The 15,978-nt window shown below is 39.2% G+C and overlaps 1 protein-coding gene and 1 long non-coding RNA gene across 4 annotated transcripts in view; one reads left to right on the top strand and one right to left on the bottom strand.

The window, feature by feature from the left end:
* LOC138755436 (uncharacterized) overlaps window positions 1–893 on the bottom strand; it is a 53,672-nt gene extending 52,779 nt beyond the window's left edge. The window contains exon 1 of the long non-coding RNA XR_011352283.1: window positions 821–893. This is a non-coding gene — a long non-coding RNA (uncharacterized lncRNA). The remainder of the gene's footprint in view (window positions 1–820) is intronic.
* The window catches only part of LOC138755435 (clavesin-1-like), a 73,118-nt gene that overhangs the window by 10,067 nt on the left and 47,073 nt on the right, over window positions 1–15,978 (top strand). For all 3 annotated transcript variants that reach the window (XM_069921409.1, XM_069921410.1, XM_069921407.1), the window contains exon 3: window positions 11,758–11,932. In XM_069921409.1, the coding sequence (XP_069777510.1) occupies window positions 11,758–11,932 (175 nt within the window). The remainder of the gene's footprint in view (window positions 1–11,757; window positions 11,933–15,978) is intronic.

Genomic DNA, 15,978 nt, shown 5'->3' with positions numbered 1-15,978 from the left:
ATGTTCTTTCACAGTTCATCTTAGCTGTAAAAACTTTTCTTTGCACCATTAAAACATTGTAAATAAAACACAATTAACCTAAAACCGTGATTTTAAAAAAAATGGGAATAAAATCATAAAAATAGTTTGAACTTCAAGATAAAATCAAAACCAGGACTTAGAAGAATTCAAACCAGATTTGGTTGCAAGTACATGGCAGATTAATTAACATCGGAGTAAAATAGTTTGCAGGTATAGAGAAGGATTCCAACTGAAATAACTATAATCCCTTCCTTTCTTATTCAAATATCAAACATCAACTAAGGTCTCTCTGCAATTACAGATTCATTTAATGGTGAATAAAAGTTACAACTTGTAATAACTAATATTTAAAGTAATTGCAATATTCTCTTAATGTTTGAAAATAAGTTCTACAATAAATAACACATTGAAATTACAGTTGAATGTATATGCCAGTAATCATTCCAAATGCTTGAACTAAACAGATCCCTGTGTCATTGGTAAAGGACAATCAATGAAAAAAATGCTCAATTGTCAATTATTGCTGTTCAGATAATGAAGTATTCTAAGTTTATAAGTTTGTTGAAAAGATCCAGCCAACATCCAGGCATAGGTTGATGAATGGCAAATAACATTCATGCTGCATATTCCTAAGCAGAGAGAATCAAACTACCAAACCTTGAAATTCAATGGGATTACTACCTCTGAATCCCTCACCATCAGTTTACTGGGGGTTACCTTTGACCAGAGCTTAACTGGACCAGCCAACTTAAATAAATATCAGCAAACAATTCACCTTCTGACACCCCAAGTTTCTTACCATCCATAACAAATAGGAAAGCATGATGGAATCCTCTCCACTTGTCTGGAAGAGTGCAGCTTAAAAACTTTCAAGAGGATAGAAACATCCAGGGCAAAGCTGTCTGCTTAATTGGCACCCGGCTCATCCACTAAACCTTCATTCCTCTACCACTGGTCACAGTGGTTGTCATGTAAAATGCATTTCACATCTGACCAAGTCTTACTCAACACATTCCAAAACTATGTCTTATCACAAAAAGGGAAAAAGGCAGTAGGCACGTGGAAATGCCATCGTTTCCCTTCAAAGTCATGTTCTGTCCAAATTTGGAAATATGTGGTCATTCTTCAAATATCAGGAGGACTAAACCCTGAAACTCCCTACCCTACAATATTATGAGAGTCTCCTCAAAAAAAGGATTGCAACTGTTGAAAAAGATGGCTCACCACTCTTCATGATTCTCTTATTGCCATGTAATAAAACAGAAAGTGTGATATTAAATGCAATTTCCTTTAGTCTACGATAAGGAAGACAAAGATTCGCCATCAGCACAAATTGCCTGGCAATTTGAATGGTAATAAGTATTGACTTTGCTTGAAATGCACAGATCTTGTAAATTACTAAAACAAAATTACACAATACTGAAATTTATCTGCAACAACAATGAATTGTGAAACATGTAAATTCAATATGTATCTCAAGGGTAAAACATTGCCTTCTTATGTCAGGTGTAGTTTGTCATTTAGTTTTCACAATGATCTACATGGTAGAGTAGGAACAGTTGATAGTTTACATTCATAAGGTGAAAACAAAAGGAGAGTCCCTCTTCTCCCAGCGTCCCCTCCCCAGATTTGAAAGAAAAGGGATGGACAGCAGGAAATAGAGGGAGATTAAAAGAAATAGAAAAGAAAAAGCAACAGGAGCAAGGTTCGAAATCTATGAGTCACATCATTTTAAAAGTATTAAATTTCTAATATGGAGTACACTAATTAACAAATATAAAAATAAATTATACAATCTGTGCACTTAAGTAATCTAAATAAGGTTGCCAAATTTTAATGAACATACTACATCTATTCCTAAGACTATAAGTAATCTTCCCAAGGGTAATACAACTTTGCACTTCCATGTCCAACAATCAGTGTGAAGTAGGGTATCGGATTTCCGTGCTACTGCTACACATTTCCTGGTGATTGATAATGCTGTTTTATAAAGTTAACTGCCAAATGCCAAATGCCCCAGAAGACCCTCCAGGTCAAGAGGGAAGTTCACCCCCACAATTTTTTGTCAGCATTTCCCCTAATTCTATCCAAAAGTGTCTTAATTTTGAACAGTATACAGTTATCAAGAGACTTTTTTCCCAGCAAATGTGTGGAGAGTTGTCACTAATCCCACCTTTTGAGGTTATCAATCCCAAATTGAGCTAGATAATATAAAAAATACTGCCATATTGGTACCTTAAAATGCTTAATTTATTTTGGTAGATCATTAGTTAATATGTTTATCTTCTAACCAAAATGTTAATTAATTTATATTAAGTGAACAACATTGGGCTAAATGAATACAGAAAAATTTTATGTAAATATATGACGCAGTTCCCTCCCAGAGTAAACTAGATCCTATGTAATGCTATCAGCTTGGGCCAAGGTAATTCAGAGGAAAACTTTTCATCATATATTACAGATTACAGAGAGACAGAGACAAAAAGCAGGATTTACAGCTGATCCAAAATACACTAGGATTCTGGCTTGAACTCTCACCTTAGGTCAGTTGTTCTTAACCTTTTTTTCCCCACTCTCATACAATTTTAAGTAATCCCTATGCCATGAGTGCTCTGTGATTAGTAAAGGATTGCTTAAGGTGGTATGTGAGTGGGAAGGTTGAGAATCATTGCTCTAGACCCAATTGCTACTGAAATATTTTGGTTGAGAAAAATTATCATGGTCCATTTCCTTTGGAGTTATGAAACCATACACATAACAAGTCAATTAGGTACAATTAAAACAGTGGTTTTCAAACATTTTCTTTCCACCCACGTACCACTTTAAGCAATCCCTTACTAATCACAGAGTACCTATGGCATGGATAATACTTAAAATGGTATGTGAGTGGAAAGAAAAAGGTTGAGAACCACTGCCTTAGGTGGTGATAACTGTGTCAAGGAAAGAAGGATGGAGGGATGGTGGAGAGTGTGGAGAAGGAGAAGGAGTATATTTAACAACAGGGCAGCATAGAGATTAAAACTACATGGTGTATTGCAACTTTGAGATACCCTGCCAGAGTCAAGGTTTTTCTGGAGGAGTGTGGCTTGCTGTTCTTGCTGGTGGTCCCGCAAACAATCAACCTGGTCAGGAGGCAAGAGTGATTGTTTCTGTGGCCTGGGCAATCTGCTTCGGCAGACAACTGCACCACCATGTGGTTAGCTTCATAGAGGACATAACGTACAAAGACTTAATATATGGTTCACCTCTACACCACAGCTGGCCATTTTCTAGAAGCTCATACTGTTGCTGCTCTCATCCCTATCAGTCATTTCAGGGAGCGACCTCAAGAACATTGCTGAAGTAATTGGGTGATCTGACAGAGGCATTTTCAAACTGGATACTACATTCATTTTCCTGATTGAAGTAGCACGTTGCCAAGCTGTGCAGAGAGAGCATCATGGTTGTCTACCTGGTTCAGACCAGATGACACTGTCAACTCTTGGTTAGACATCTCTTTGTTTCCCAAATGCTTGTGGTCATATCAGCAAATTCAATCTCGTGCTTTGCTCACCATTGCCTCCTATTGGCAGACTATACCTTACAGGATGACCAGAAGGTTGGCAAGGGGATAAGTAAAACCGATGTCCACAGAAAGCATCTTGGAACTTAAAAGAGATCATACTGGTGAGAATACCCCTGCTACCACTCCACAAATCAGTCTCCTCAACAACAACCTCAATCAGGGACTCATTTAAGGACTTACTTGTGCACTTTATTGATTTTTTAAAAAATCCTCCCTCTATTGCACAGTCAGTTGATTTACATTCGTTATCTATTTACAGTTCTTTATTTGTTTACATGTGTACATTGTGTACAGTCTTTTTTGCACTACCAATAAGTGTTAATTTTGTCTGGCCCGCAGGAAAAAAGAATCTCAGGGTTGTATGCGATGTATATACTCTGACAATTAGTCTGAAATCTGAATAATGTCAAACCTCCCTTTGATTATTTGCTGCACTGGTGGAAATCAATCAAAACAAACATCAAAAGATTCTCCATCCACAAAGGCGTTCAGAAAGCAAGAAAGTGTTTGAGGAAGATGTGTTAATTCCAGGCATGCTTTCAGAATATGCTTCTTCTATGCTTGATGGGCTTGGTGTCAAGATGAGTCCAAAATTTCACTCTTTATCCAGGAGTACTTCAAAGTTAGTGTCATAGAATCATAGAGTCATACAGCAGAGAGCAGGCTCTTCAGCTCAACACATCCATGCTAACCAAGTTGGCATTCAGGATTAGTCCTATATGGATGCATTTGGTCCATATCTTTCCTGTCTATAAATCTGTCCAAATATTAGAGATACACCTATATATAATCTCCTCTGGCAGCTTGTGAGATGAGCCTGCATTTCCTCTTTCTATGGCCTTGTAGAGGAAATTGCAGTCTTACGGAAGCGGAGGCCCCGCACCATCCCAGCAGAACTACTAATGCTTCTGTGCCGGCCTACACTATGTGAAAACCGCAGATAGCACAGTCTTCTAGAACATCCAGTCCTTTCTCTTGGAGATGTCAGAATGAGGGAGGCTTTGGATCAGTTATTAATTTTGGATGAGCTTGTGGAATGTGGAGTCAATTAATTATAATTATTCATGGATGTGTGTAGATATAATAACATATCTGAATCAATGATGCATTATCATATGCAATCATTTAAAACAATTACTAAAATAAAGGCTATAATGCAGTTGCAAGGTTAAACAAATAGAATAGTATGCAGGTTGTGAAGTGGCAAAGAAGGACAAGATTTTAAAATACTTTTATCTATGTGGGTGAAGAGAAATAAGTTCTATAGTTTTAATATTATAATTTAATTAGGACACTCTTAAATTATGTGAACCCAATGGCAGGGTTTGATGTGGAAATTCGGTTGAGACTTGATGTACCAACAATTAGCAGAGCAAATCACTAAAGATGGAAATATTGCAAAACAACTAGCCTCCCAAAATTATTCCTTTATTTTCATTTAAGACATTTTAAGAGCAAAAAAAAAATGCATTTTACTTAAATCGACACTGATTTTACTTAAATCGACACTGAAATATGGGAATGTTTGGAAGTTCTAATATATTCCAGTTGCATGTCACATGATCTTAATTCAAATTACTTGCACCTGACTTGTTGTGGTAAAAGAGCACACCCAATTATTACATCAATCACATAACTTACATGTTAAGGTCTCCTGCACATTTTAAACAGTCCCTCTGTTCAGCAGCTGAGTTTCAGAACACAATTGTGCTTGAGAAAAATACATTGGAATGAATTTGCTTAAAATTATTACATACAACAACTGGAAACTAATTATTTACGATGCTCAATTTCAGCCCACTTTTGGCTAGAGTCCAGTTCCAAAGTTACAGATTTCGATTTACTTAAATATATTGCTGCACAACAGATATTTGGACATATTTCTCTTTCACTGTCAGTTCTAAATAGATATGAAAGTATTGAATGTGATTGTATTCACCTCCTGCTCAACTGGTTCTGTGAAAGTCCGTGGAGTGCTAGGAGCTGAGTACAGCTGCCTGCTGATCCTCCCACACACGAGCAACCAAACCCCGATAATTCAACTTCATTTCTTATTTGTGTCCAAACTATTGAGGCATTTCAGAGGTGATGAACGAAAGTTACAATTCTAACTATTCCATTCTCAAAATATGAATCTTCCTTCTCATAGCTGAAGCCAGTACTTGAGAAGGCACATCCAGCCTGGCAAAGTTTGATTTATACTGCTCGGCTAGAGGCTGAGCATTTTAAAAGCAAGAGTTGGCCCTGTGCACGTGTACCTATAAATTTCACTCTCACCATTAAATTCTAAATGCATTGTGAGTTCAGCCAGGCGCAACTCATAGTGACAGCATAACTACACCCTTGATAAAAGGCTCCTTTACAAGAAGCTGCTAATGTGTAAAACATGGACACTGTTATATTAAATGTACTAGTCCAAGATTGGCATTTATATATATATATTTATACTAGACCACCAACACTGTCTTATCTGCCAGATTGGCAATATAGTGGTTGTCATATTAAATATCATTTAACTTGACGTTAACTCTGAAAGGATTTAAAAACAAATCTATAAAAAATTTGTTCAGGATCTTGCGTTGCACTCTACAGTTGTACTGCTCAAGATATGGTCCTAATAGTGAGGGACACTACCTACTACTGTTAATCTGTTTCACACCTCTTGCCTAAAATGCACATGGGTTTACATTAGGCTGAAATCATTTCCCTTTTTACTAATGCAAATGTTCCTATAACAGGCGATTCAGTAGTCATAGAGCAGAATGAAGTAACTCTAGAAGTACCAAACATTTTAACTGAATTAAATTACATTATAAATTGATCCAACTATAATCTATAAATAAAGCTTATAGTAAATTGGAATTACTGTGAATTTGAAATCGAAAAAAAAATATTTAGGATGGTATGTGGCCTCCTGGGTGCCAAGGTCAGCGACATCTTGGGTCGAGATCACAGCATTCTCAAGTGGGAAGGTTAACAGCCAGATGTCGTGGTCCATGTCTGGTCCAAAGACGTGGGAAGAAAGAGTGCTGAAGTCCTGCAAAGTGAGCTCAGGGAGTTAGGTGCTAAATTAAAGGAAAGCACCTCCAGTGTTGCGATCTCAGGATTGCTATCTGTGCTGCATGCTAGTGAGGCCAGAAATAGGAAGACAATACAACTTAATACCTGGCAAAGGAAGTGTTGCAGGAGGAAGGGCTTCAGATTTTTGGATCATTTACCTCTGTTCCAGGGCTGCATTGGCAGGACGGTTTGCAATATCTTGAGATGTGCTCAAGGGGTTTGAACTAATGATGCTGGAGAGGGGGTGGGGGGGAGGGGAGGGCAGGGAGCGGGAGTGGTTGTAGAAAAAGATGTTATTAAGGCTGTATTCAAAGGCAGGGTGGGAATAATGTTCTGAATTACATCTATTTCAATGCAAGGAGCATTGTAGGAAGGATGGATGAGCTCAGAGCATGGATCACTACATGGAATTACGACATTGTGGCCATTCGTGAGACTTGATTGCAAGAGTGTCAGGTCTGGAAGCTCAATGTTGTTTTAGATGTGATAAAGAGTGAGGATGAAAGGGGGATGGTGGGTTTGCTTGTCAGGTAAAATGTCATGGAAGTGGTCAGACAGAAGAGATTAGAGGGCTCATCTATTGATGCTGTATGAATGGAATGAGAAAGGAATGATCACATTAATGGGATTGTATTATAGGCCACTCAATAATCGGGGAAATTGGAGGAGCAAATTTGTCGAGAGATAGCAAACCGTTGCAAGAAACAAAATTGTAATAATAGTTGATTTTAACTGTCCACACAATGACAGGGACTCCCATACTGTAAAAGGACTGGATAGGTTAGAGTTTGTCAAGTGTGTTCAAGAATGTTTCCGAAATCAAAATATGGAGGTGCCAACTAGAGAGATTGCAATACTGGATCTCCGATGAGTGAACGAGACAGGGTAGGTGATGGAAGACTTTATGAGGGAACATTTTCGATCTTATGCCCGAAACATTGGTTCTGTATCTTTACCTTTGCTACGTAAAGGACACGGTTGGACCTGCTGAGCTTCTCCAGCATTTTGTGTTTTTACTTCAACCACAGTGTCTACAGATTTTTGTGATTTACTTTAGATCTTATGATGATTAGATATGATCATTATATCATTAGTTTTAAGATAATTATGAAAAAGGAGAGGATTAGTTGTTGGGTTGAGTTTCTCTAATTTGGAGAAAGACCAAATTTGATGGTTTAGAAAAGATCTGGCAAGTGTGGCTTGGGACAGTTTGTTTTCTGGCAAAGCTATGCTTGGTCAGTGGGAGGCCTTCAAATGTGAAGTTATGAAACCTCACTGTTTGAATGTTCCTGTCAGAATTATCCACTGCTGCCTCACTGCCCTATTATTACCTGAATTATTCTTGGAGCTTTTCTTAAACAAAGGAACAAAATTAGGTTGCATGGGAGGGGAACCAGTGTCCTGGTGGGTAGGTTTGCTAGAGCTGTTGGGGATGATTTATGAACCAGAACGTACTGCAGGGCTGCTGTGCTCTGGTGATTACAGAAATGTGGCTCCAGGACGCCATTCCAGATTCGGTGATCCAGATAGCTGTCCTTATCTCCCTCAGGGCAAACAGAGATGCTGTTGCTTTTGGCAAGACTTGGAGGATGTCTTTGCATTTGCATCAGTGAGAACTGGTCTGTTGTAAATTCTTCTGCTCAGCAGAGATAGAGTATCTAATGGTGTAATGCAGACCCTTCTACCTGCCCAAGGAATTTAAGGCCATACTGATTTCTGCAGTTTACAATCCACTTTTGGGAAATGAGGGTGAAGCGATAAAGGAGCTCTATGGTGCCATCTGGGAAGCCCAGATGATCCACCCTGACAATTACTGGTGATTTCAATCATGCCATCCTGAAAACTGTTCTACCACTTGTTCAACAGCATGCCACCAGAGGAGCAAACACCCTGGATTGGGTCTACACCAACATATCAACTGCGTACAAGGCTGCCACCTTGGATACTCAGACCAAGCATATCTGTCTTGCTAACCCCAGTATATAGACTGCTTGCAAAAAGGACAAAGTCATTTTTCTGGGAGATCAGGACATGGCCGGGGTTGGGGGAGGGGTGGGGGGGGTCAGTGGTCACAGCAGCACTGCAGGACTGCTTTGAGACTACGTCTGGAACTGTTTCAGGGAGGAAGCCACCTACAATGGCCATGTAAATATCAATGAGTACATGAGCTCATTGACTGGCTACATCAGCAAGTGCATTGAGGATTTCACAGAGATCAAATGCTTCACAACCAGAGCTAACCAGAAACTATGGACACTTGTCCAAGCTTCAGAATAGAAGACAAGATGGCACTAAGATCACCCAGGGCAGAACTCTTCCATACATCAGAAGACAAAGTGTAGGTACACACAAAGTATTCATAGCTGTGCGAGCAAAACAGTAACAAATTACAGGACAACTTTGCGAATCAACGAGAACGATGCCTGCTTTTCAGACAGACTGATCATTTTCAACGGATGGTTTGACGATAAGAACAGGCTGATGCTAAAGAAAGCCCTTTCTCCCGCTGAAGAACCGGCCACGGCCGAGGCAAAGAGAATCTAATCTAGGGTGAACCTGCACAAGGCAGTGAGACCAGACAACATACCCGGTTGGGTACTGAAGGATTGTGCAGACCAATTGATGGAGGCCCTTATAGACATCTTCAACATGTTATTGAAGCAGTCCACTGTCCCTACTGGCTTTAAGGCAGCAAGCATCATCCCAGTACTAAAAAGGGCAATAGGTAGATAAGGAAAATGGACAAAGGGCAAATGAAATACAGGTACTCCCTGACATGTGGCCTATGTGACTTACGTCCATCCGTATATTTGACCAATTAAAAAAATATATATATGTAAGAAAAAATATAACATTTACGCAGCTTTTATAGTATTTGACAAACTATAACAGGGACAACAAGGCATGTAAGAGCCAAAATGTGTGCATTTATTTTGTTAGTGTCCCGTGCGGCCTTCTTGATTCCTGTGCGCACGCGCAAGTCTTCGGTTGGCGCATGTGTAGTGGGTTCACGCATTGGTGTTCAGTTGGCACATGCACGACAGTTAAGGGTGCGAATTCAATATCGACTCGTGTATGTGCACAGGAATCAAGATGGGTGCTGCGCCCATCTTACGGAATTCAGATCGCCGACTAACAAAGAAAGTACGCACTTTTTGGCTTTTACATGTCCTTTATCCTTGTTGTAGTTTGTCAAGTACAACATTTGATTAAAAAGTTGGCTTCAAGACTTCAGTACTCTATGCAGGTGGGCAAAATTTTGACTTGCATCCATTTTGAGATACAACCAATCCTTCGGACCCATTTATGGTCATAAGTCGGGGAGTACCTGTACAATGTTGGAAAGTCTATAGTTATGCACAGTAGATAAGGAATAAATGGCCGTACAATGATTTGGATGGGGAGAAAATTTAAAATTCATCGGTGCAAAAGGACTTGGGAGTCCTTGTGCAGGATACCCTAAATGTTGACCTCCAAGTTAAGATGAAAAAGGCAAATGCAATATGGCATTTATATTTTGGAGGAATAGGATACAAGAGCAGGGATGTGATGTTGACCCTAGTGAGACTTCACTTAAAATATGAGATACAGTTTTGGGCTCCTTATTTAAGAAAGGATGTGGTGGTTTTGGAGAGGGTTCAGAGAAGATTCTCAAGAATGATTCCTGGAATGAAGGGATTAGTCTATGAGGAATGTTTGAGCTTTTGGACTGTACACCTTGGACCTCAGAGGAATGAGGGGGAAACTCATTGAAGCATATTAATGTTGAAAGGCCGGGACAGAGTAGATGTGGCAAAGTTGTTTCCCATGATAGAGGAATCTTGGACAAGAGGGCTCAAAACAGAGGTGTGTTGGGAATTGTTTAGCCAGAGAGTGGTGAACCTCTGGAATTTGCTACCATGAATGGCTGTGGAGGCCACGACGTTGCGTGTATTTAAGACAAAGATTGATAGGTATCTGAACAGTCATGGTATCAAAGATTATGGGAGTGGGGGTGAGTGGGAGAATGGATCTGCTCATGATGGAATGGAGGAGCAACTTGATGGGCTTAATGGCTTACTTGTGATCCTATCATGTGGTAAATTAGTGAGTTTGCAGATGACATTAAGATTGTGGGTGTAGTAGACACCAGGGAAGACTCTCAAAATTTGCAGCGGCATGTGGACCAGATGAAAAATATGGGCTGTAAGTTTGCACATGGAATTAAATGCAGACTGGTGTGAAGCATATCACTTTGGGAGGTCAAACCAGAGCAGTACTTATACGATAAGTTGTAGTGTGGAGTGTGGGAGAACAGAGGGATCTTGGTCTACAGATGCATAATTCCTTGAAAAAGGAATCACAATTAGATAGGGTCGTAAAAAAAGCTTTTGGCACATTGGCCTTCATATATCAAAGAATTGAGTCCAGGAGTTGAGATGATACGTTGAAGCTGGATAAGACATTGTTGAGGCAAATTTAGATCATTGGGTACAGTTTTGATCACATATCTACAGGAAAGATATCAATAAAATTGAAATAAGTGCAGAGGAAATTTACAAGGATATTGCTGGGACTTGAGGAGCTGAGTTATTGGGAAAGGTTGAAATTTATTTTCTGGAGCATCAGAGAATGAAAGGAAATATGACTGAGGTATACAAAGTTATGAGGAGTATAGACAGGCTAAATGCAAACTTTTCTCCCCCCACTGAGGTTAGGTGAGGAAATGGTTTGAGTGTGAAACATGAAATGCTTAAGTGAAACATTAGGGTGAACTCCTTCACTCAAGACGGTGGTGAGAGTGTGGAACGAGCTCCCAGCAGAAGTGGTGGATATGGGTTCAGTTTCCACATTGCAGAAGATTGGATAGGTATGTGGATGGGAAGGATATGGAAGGCTATGGTCCAGGTGCTGATTGATGGGACAACAGAAAAACAGAACTGTGGAACTATAGAACTATAGCACAGAAACAGGCCCTTTGGTCCATAATTGACTAGAGCCTGGCTTAACAGATTGTTTTGACAATTAAATCCACTGTTTCAATATTGTTTCAAGATTCAGATTTTATCATGCTTCACCAACTATGGAGAAGAGTCCTGATCCCTTTGTTCTTGTATGGCGTTTTTTTTCAGGAATACCTTTGTGGATATACTCCGTGCTATTCTTCTGAGCCTGGAAATCCTTATTGAAGATCCGGAGTTACAGATAAATGGGTTTGTGTTAATTATAGACTGGAGTAATTTCACATTCAAACAAGCCTCCAAACTGACTCCCACCATACTAAGACTAGCCATAGAAGGACTGCAGGTCAGTAACTGTGTGTTTATTTTCATTCTAGTTTGTAATGAAAAGTTTCATTGTTTTACGAACTGTTACTTCCAGAACTTAAGAAAATGGAGCATTCGGTTCATAACCTAAATAAGACGCAATAATAGGCTGCAGTTTCTTGAAAAGGTGACTTTCACATCAGCAAAGGGCACTGTGCAGATGTTAGTCACTTCCTACTTACCAGGGAAAGAAACTGGAAGCCAAGTTACTCCTAGGCAGTAGATCTTTTCTCTCAAGGGTATGCTCTTTCAAACAGGCCTTCAGCTGAGAAAAGCTGTTTGACCCTAGTGAGATACAACAGGGCCACGAATAATCAAAATGTAGATAGTAATCGGCAAAATGAGTCAAAGTAGTTAAAAAATAACATCACAAAGTGAAAGGGGGTGAGGCCAATCAAAAAGAAAAAAACTGGAAGAAACCAAGCTTGAATTTTAAAACTTGAATTGTTTAGCAAGATGGAGGTGCACACAGTGGTAAATAATTCTACACTTCTGAAACCTAGAAGAATATTATTAGAGTGGGAGGCACTGCAATTAGTCAAATTTCGATCGTATAATATGGTTACATATTTCCTGTGAAGGTATTAGAAGAAAAAAAACTGAGCCATTGTCCACTGTGTGCTCCTAGCAGAATTAAACAACGGAGAGGTTAGCAGGAGGGAAGCAGGAGGTCCTTTATCAGCATCAAGGCTTTTCTTGTATTCGTGAGTACAATATTCAGACTGGTGAGGATCAAAAATATTGCAAAGGAAATGGTGAGAGAGTAAGAGATGCTTCATAGTGGGATCAGAGAAATAGTAGAATGATCTATGACCTCCTATCATGCAGGCTACAATTGGTGAGGATGGGTTATCCTCATTACTAGGGCACAACAAAGCCACATGCTCAGACCTCTACTATATTCTCTGTACATCCATGACCAACACCACTCCAGCTCACAATGACACCACCATCTTGGGCAGGATTGCTAACAATGAAGTGTGAGAGTATAGAAATGGAGACAAGGGTTCAGAGGCTTGATGGCAGACCAACCTCTCCCTCAATGCCAGCAAGGCCAAGCAGATGGCTATAGACTACTGGAAGAGGAGCAAAGATCACACCTAAACTCACATCAACAGTCATAAGAACAGAAGAAATAAGAGCAGGAGTAGGCCATCTGCACCTCCGCCATTCAACGAGACTGTGGCTGATTTGATGATTGGCTCATCTCCACCTATTGGCCTTTTCCATATATCCTTTAATTCCCTTTTACTATGCAGAAATCCATCCAACCATCTTAAATATATTTACTGCTTTAAAGGGAAGCGACTTCCACAGATTCACCATCCTCTGGGAGTAGCAGTTCTTCCTCATCCCTGACCTAAATATACTATCCTAAATCTTGAGGCTAAGGGTCCTAGTTCTGGTCTCCTCTACCAATGGAAAAAACTTACTTACCTCGATCTTATCTATGCCTTTCAGAATTTTCACCAGACGGCATCAATATCGACATCTGCAATTTCTGTTAACTACCTTCTCCAATCTTTTCCCTCATCCCTCGAGCTACCTACCTCCAGCTCCATACCCCTTCCCTATCTTCTGTTAGAAAGTTATCCTTTGGAGCCCTCAGCCCTCTCACCCTTCAGCTTCTTTCTCTTCTACCCTCTCAGCTGCATCCACCTCTTAACAATTAGTCCGTGCTCCTCCCCCTTCCCATTGCCCAAACAACAATTTTATTTGAGCATCTTCCCAATTTTCCACACTCCTGAAGAAGGGCATAGGCCCAAAATGCCGACTCCCTTTTTCTTCCTATGAATGGTGCGTGACCTACTGAGTTTCACTGTAATGCCCTAGATCCATGCAGTTGACACCTAAACAGAACAAAGGAGTATTTCCTTCTTTTCTTTTAAAAATTCCTCATCTCATTTTAGAAATTAGCTCTATTTATGGCAGTTTGTGTCTACAAGCAGCTCACCTATCCAGGTCTCCATCCACAAGTCAAAAGTGAACAGGGATCTTGTGGTGACATTTTAACAAACTTTGGACCCTTGTTTTAGAAGGATGAGGTTGGATGGGCTTTCTCGCATCCTGTAGTAGTATGAAGTGATATGGAGAAAAGCCCCAGTTTTAATTCAACAGAATCTGACTAATTAAATAACTCTTGTGCAGAAAATCCTAAAATGTCAGAAATATTTTCTGAAATCATCAGTATTCAATTGAATTTTTATCAATGCACGAACACTCATTAGAACATTACAGTTATAATGAAACTATTAAAGGTGTTAGAAACACATTCATCATCTATGTGAATGTGTTAATTTGTATAATCAACTGTGAAAACATGTCTGGTAATCTAGTTATTAAATAAAACACTAATGAGAGCTCATAGCAACTACATTTTTAATGTTTCTATTACTTCTGACATAAGTAGAATTTTAAAGATGTTTGCAATGAAAATTGTCAGTCCTGGCTACCCACATATCCCTTCTGCACGTGAGATATGTAAAGTTTCTGCAACATTTTTAAGGAGTTGGCTGGTGTAAACAGGGAAAGCCAGGATAATAAAGTAAGAGGAGCGGAAAACATACAATATTCCACAGTCAAAAAAAGCAATCATGCACAGGTATATAATCGCTGAAAAAGTTCTTGGATGAAATAAAAATGAAGTAGGGAAAGACGAAGCCAGTTTGCTGGGTGCAGAAAGCAACAGAGCTTACCAGAAGTGCATGGGTAATATACAAGCAGGTTGTCTAACAGATAATGCACAGTATGTAAAAGACTCATGTATGCTATTGACAAATTGTGATTCTACATTCTTCTCTTCACTATGTTTATTGTTAGTTACATTTAAGTATCAATTGAATATTAATTTATACTCACTTTCATTTTTCTGCCCAGAATAACAAAGTATGCTTCAGAATGATTTGACCTATTATTTCTCAAGGGCAAGATGGTTAGCACAGCACTTATTACAGTGCCAGCGACGTGGATTTGAATTCATCGCTGTCAGTAAGGTGTTTGTATGTTCTCCCATGACCTCATGGGTTTCCTTTGGCTGCTCCAGATCTTATCCACATTCCAAAGACATAAGGGATTTGCAGGCTCATGGGCAGGATGGTCCTGTTACCGAGCTGTATCTAAATAAAATAAAATAAAATAAAAAATATGAAATAGGAGCAGGAGTTGGCTATTAATCCTATGAGCCTGTTCCATCATTTATCATGATCTTGGATGAAGTTTTACCTTTTCCACCACCAGCACCATATGCCTCGAATCCCTTAATGCCTCCAAATCCAAGGACTTCATTCTGAATTAATGACAGAGCTTCCACACTTCACTGGGGGAGAGAATTTCAGAGATGAGTTGCCTCTGAGTGAAGGAACTTCTCCTCATCTCTGTCTTAAATGGCCTACACTATTTTCTCAACCTGTGCCAAGCCCATTTAAGAATTTGTATATTTTAATGAGATCTGCTCAATTCTAGCGAATACAGTATCAGTGTCTGAACTTCTCCTTTTATGGAAATTTCCAAAATTTGGAACCTGTCTGGTAAATCTTGGCTCTATTCCTTCGACAACATCTTTAGTATCTCAGGGGCAATTCCAAAGAGCAATCAAGTACATCATAAGGAGATGACAAGAATATGAGTGGAGAAGCTCATTTTATTTTTGGTTTGGTTTTTTCTGACCTATTTTTTGAAGCAGAGTCATCCAATTTGTGCTCAATAATTTTACAACACAAAATAGATAATTATTAGGCACGAACCTCCCACAGCTACACCGTTCTACATGGCTAACTCAGTGATATCTGGGTATATTTTGGTTCCAGCTGCTTACATTACAATTGCAAAAAGAAACAATATACATTCTAATGCAGCTGATCTTTGGAACAATAATATTTACAAGATCATTCTAAGCATGAAATTTATCTACCTACTTAATCATAAGGCAGTTTTTTTTTGCATGAGACTTATTTACTAGAATCTATTTACTCTGCCCTTGATCAATTGAATAAAATAGGATTAACCTCCATTTCATTTTACATTACT

This window comes from Narcine bancroftii, chromosome 2, assembly GCF_036971445.1.
Source record: "Narcine bancroftii isolate sNarBan1 chromosome 2, sNarBan1.hap1, whole genome shotgun sequence".
In the NCBI taxonomy this organism is placed as follows: Eukaryota; Metazoa; Chordata; class Chondrichthyes; order Torpediniformes; family Narcinidae; genus Narcine; species Narcine bancroftii.
The sequence above is the reverse complement of the archived record's forward strand: the minus strand, read 5'-3'. Positions and strand labels throughout refer to the sequence as shown.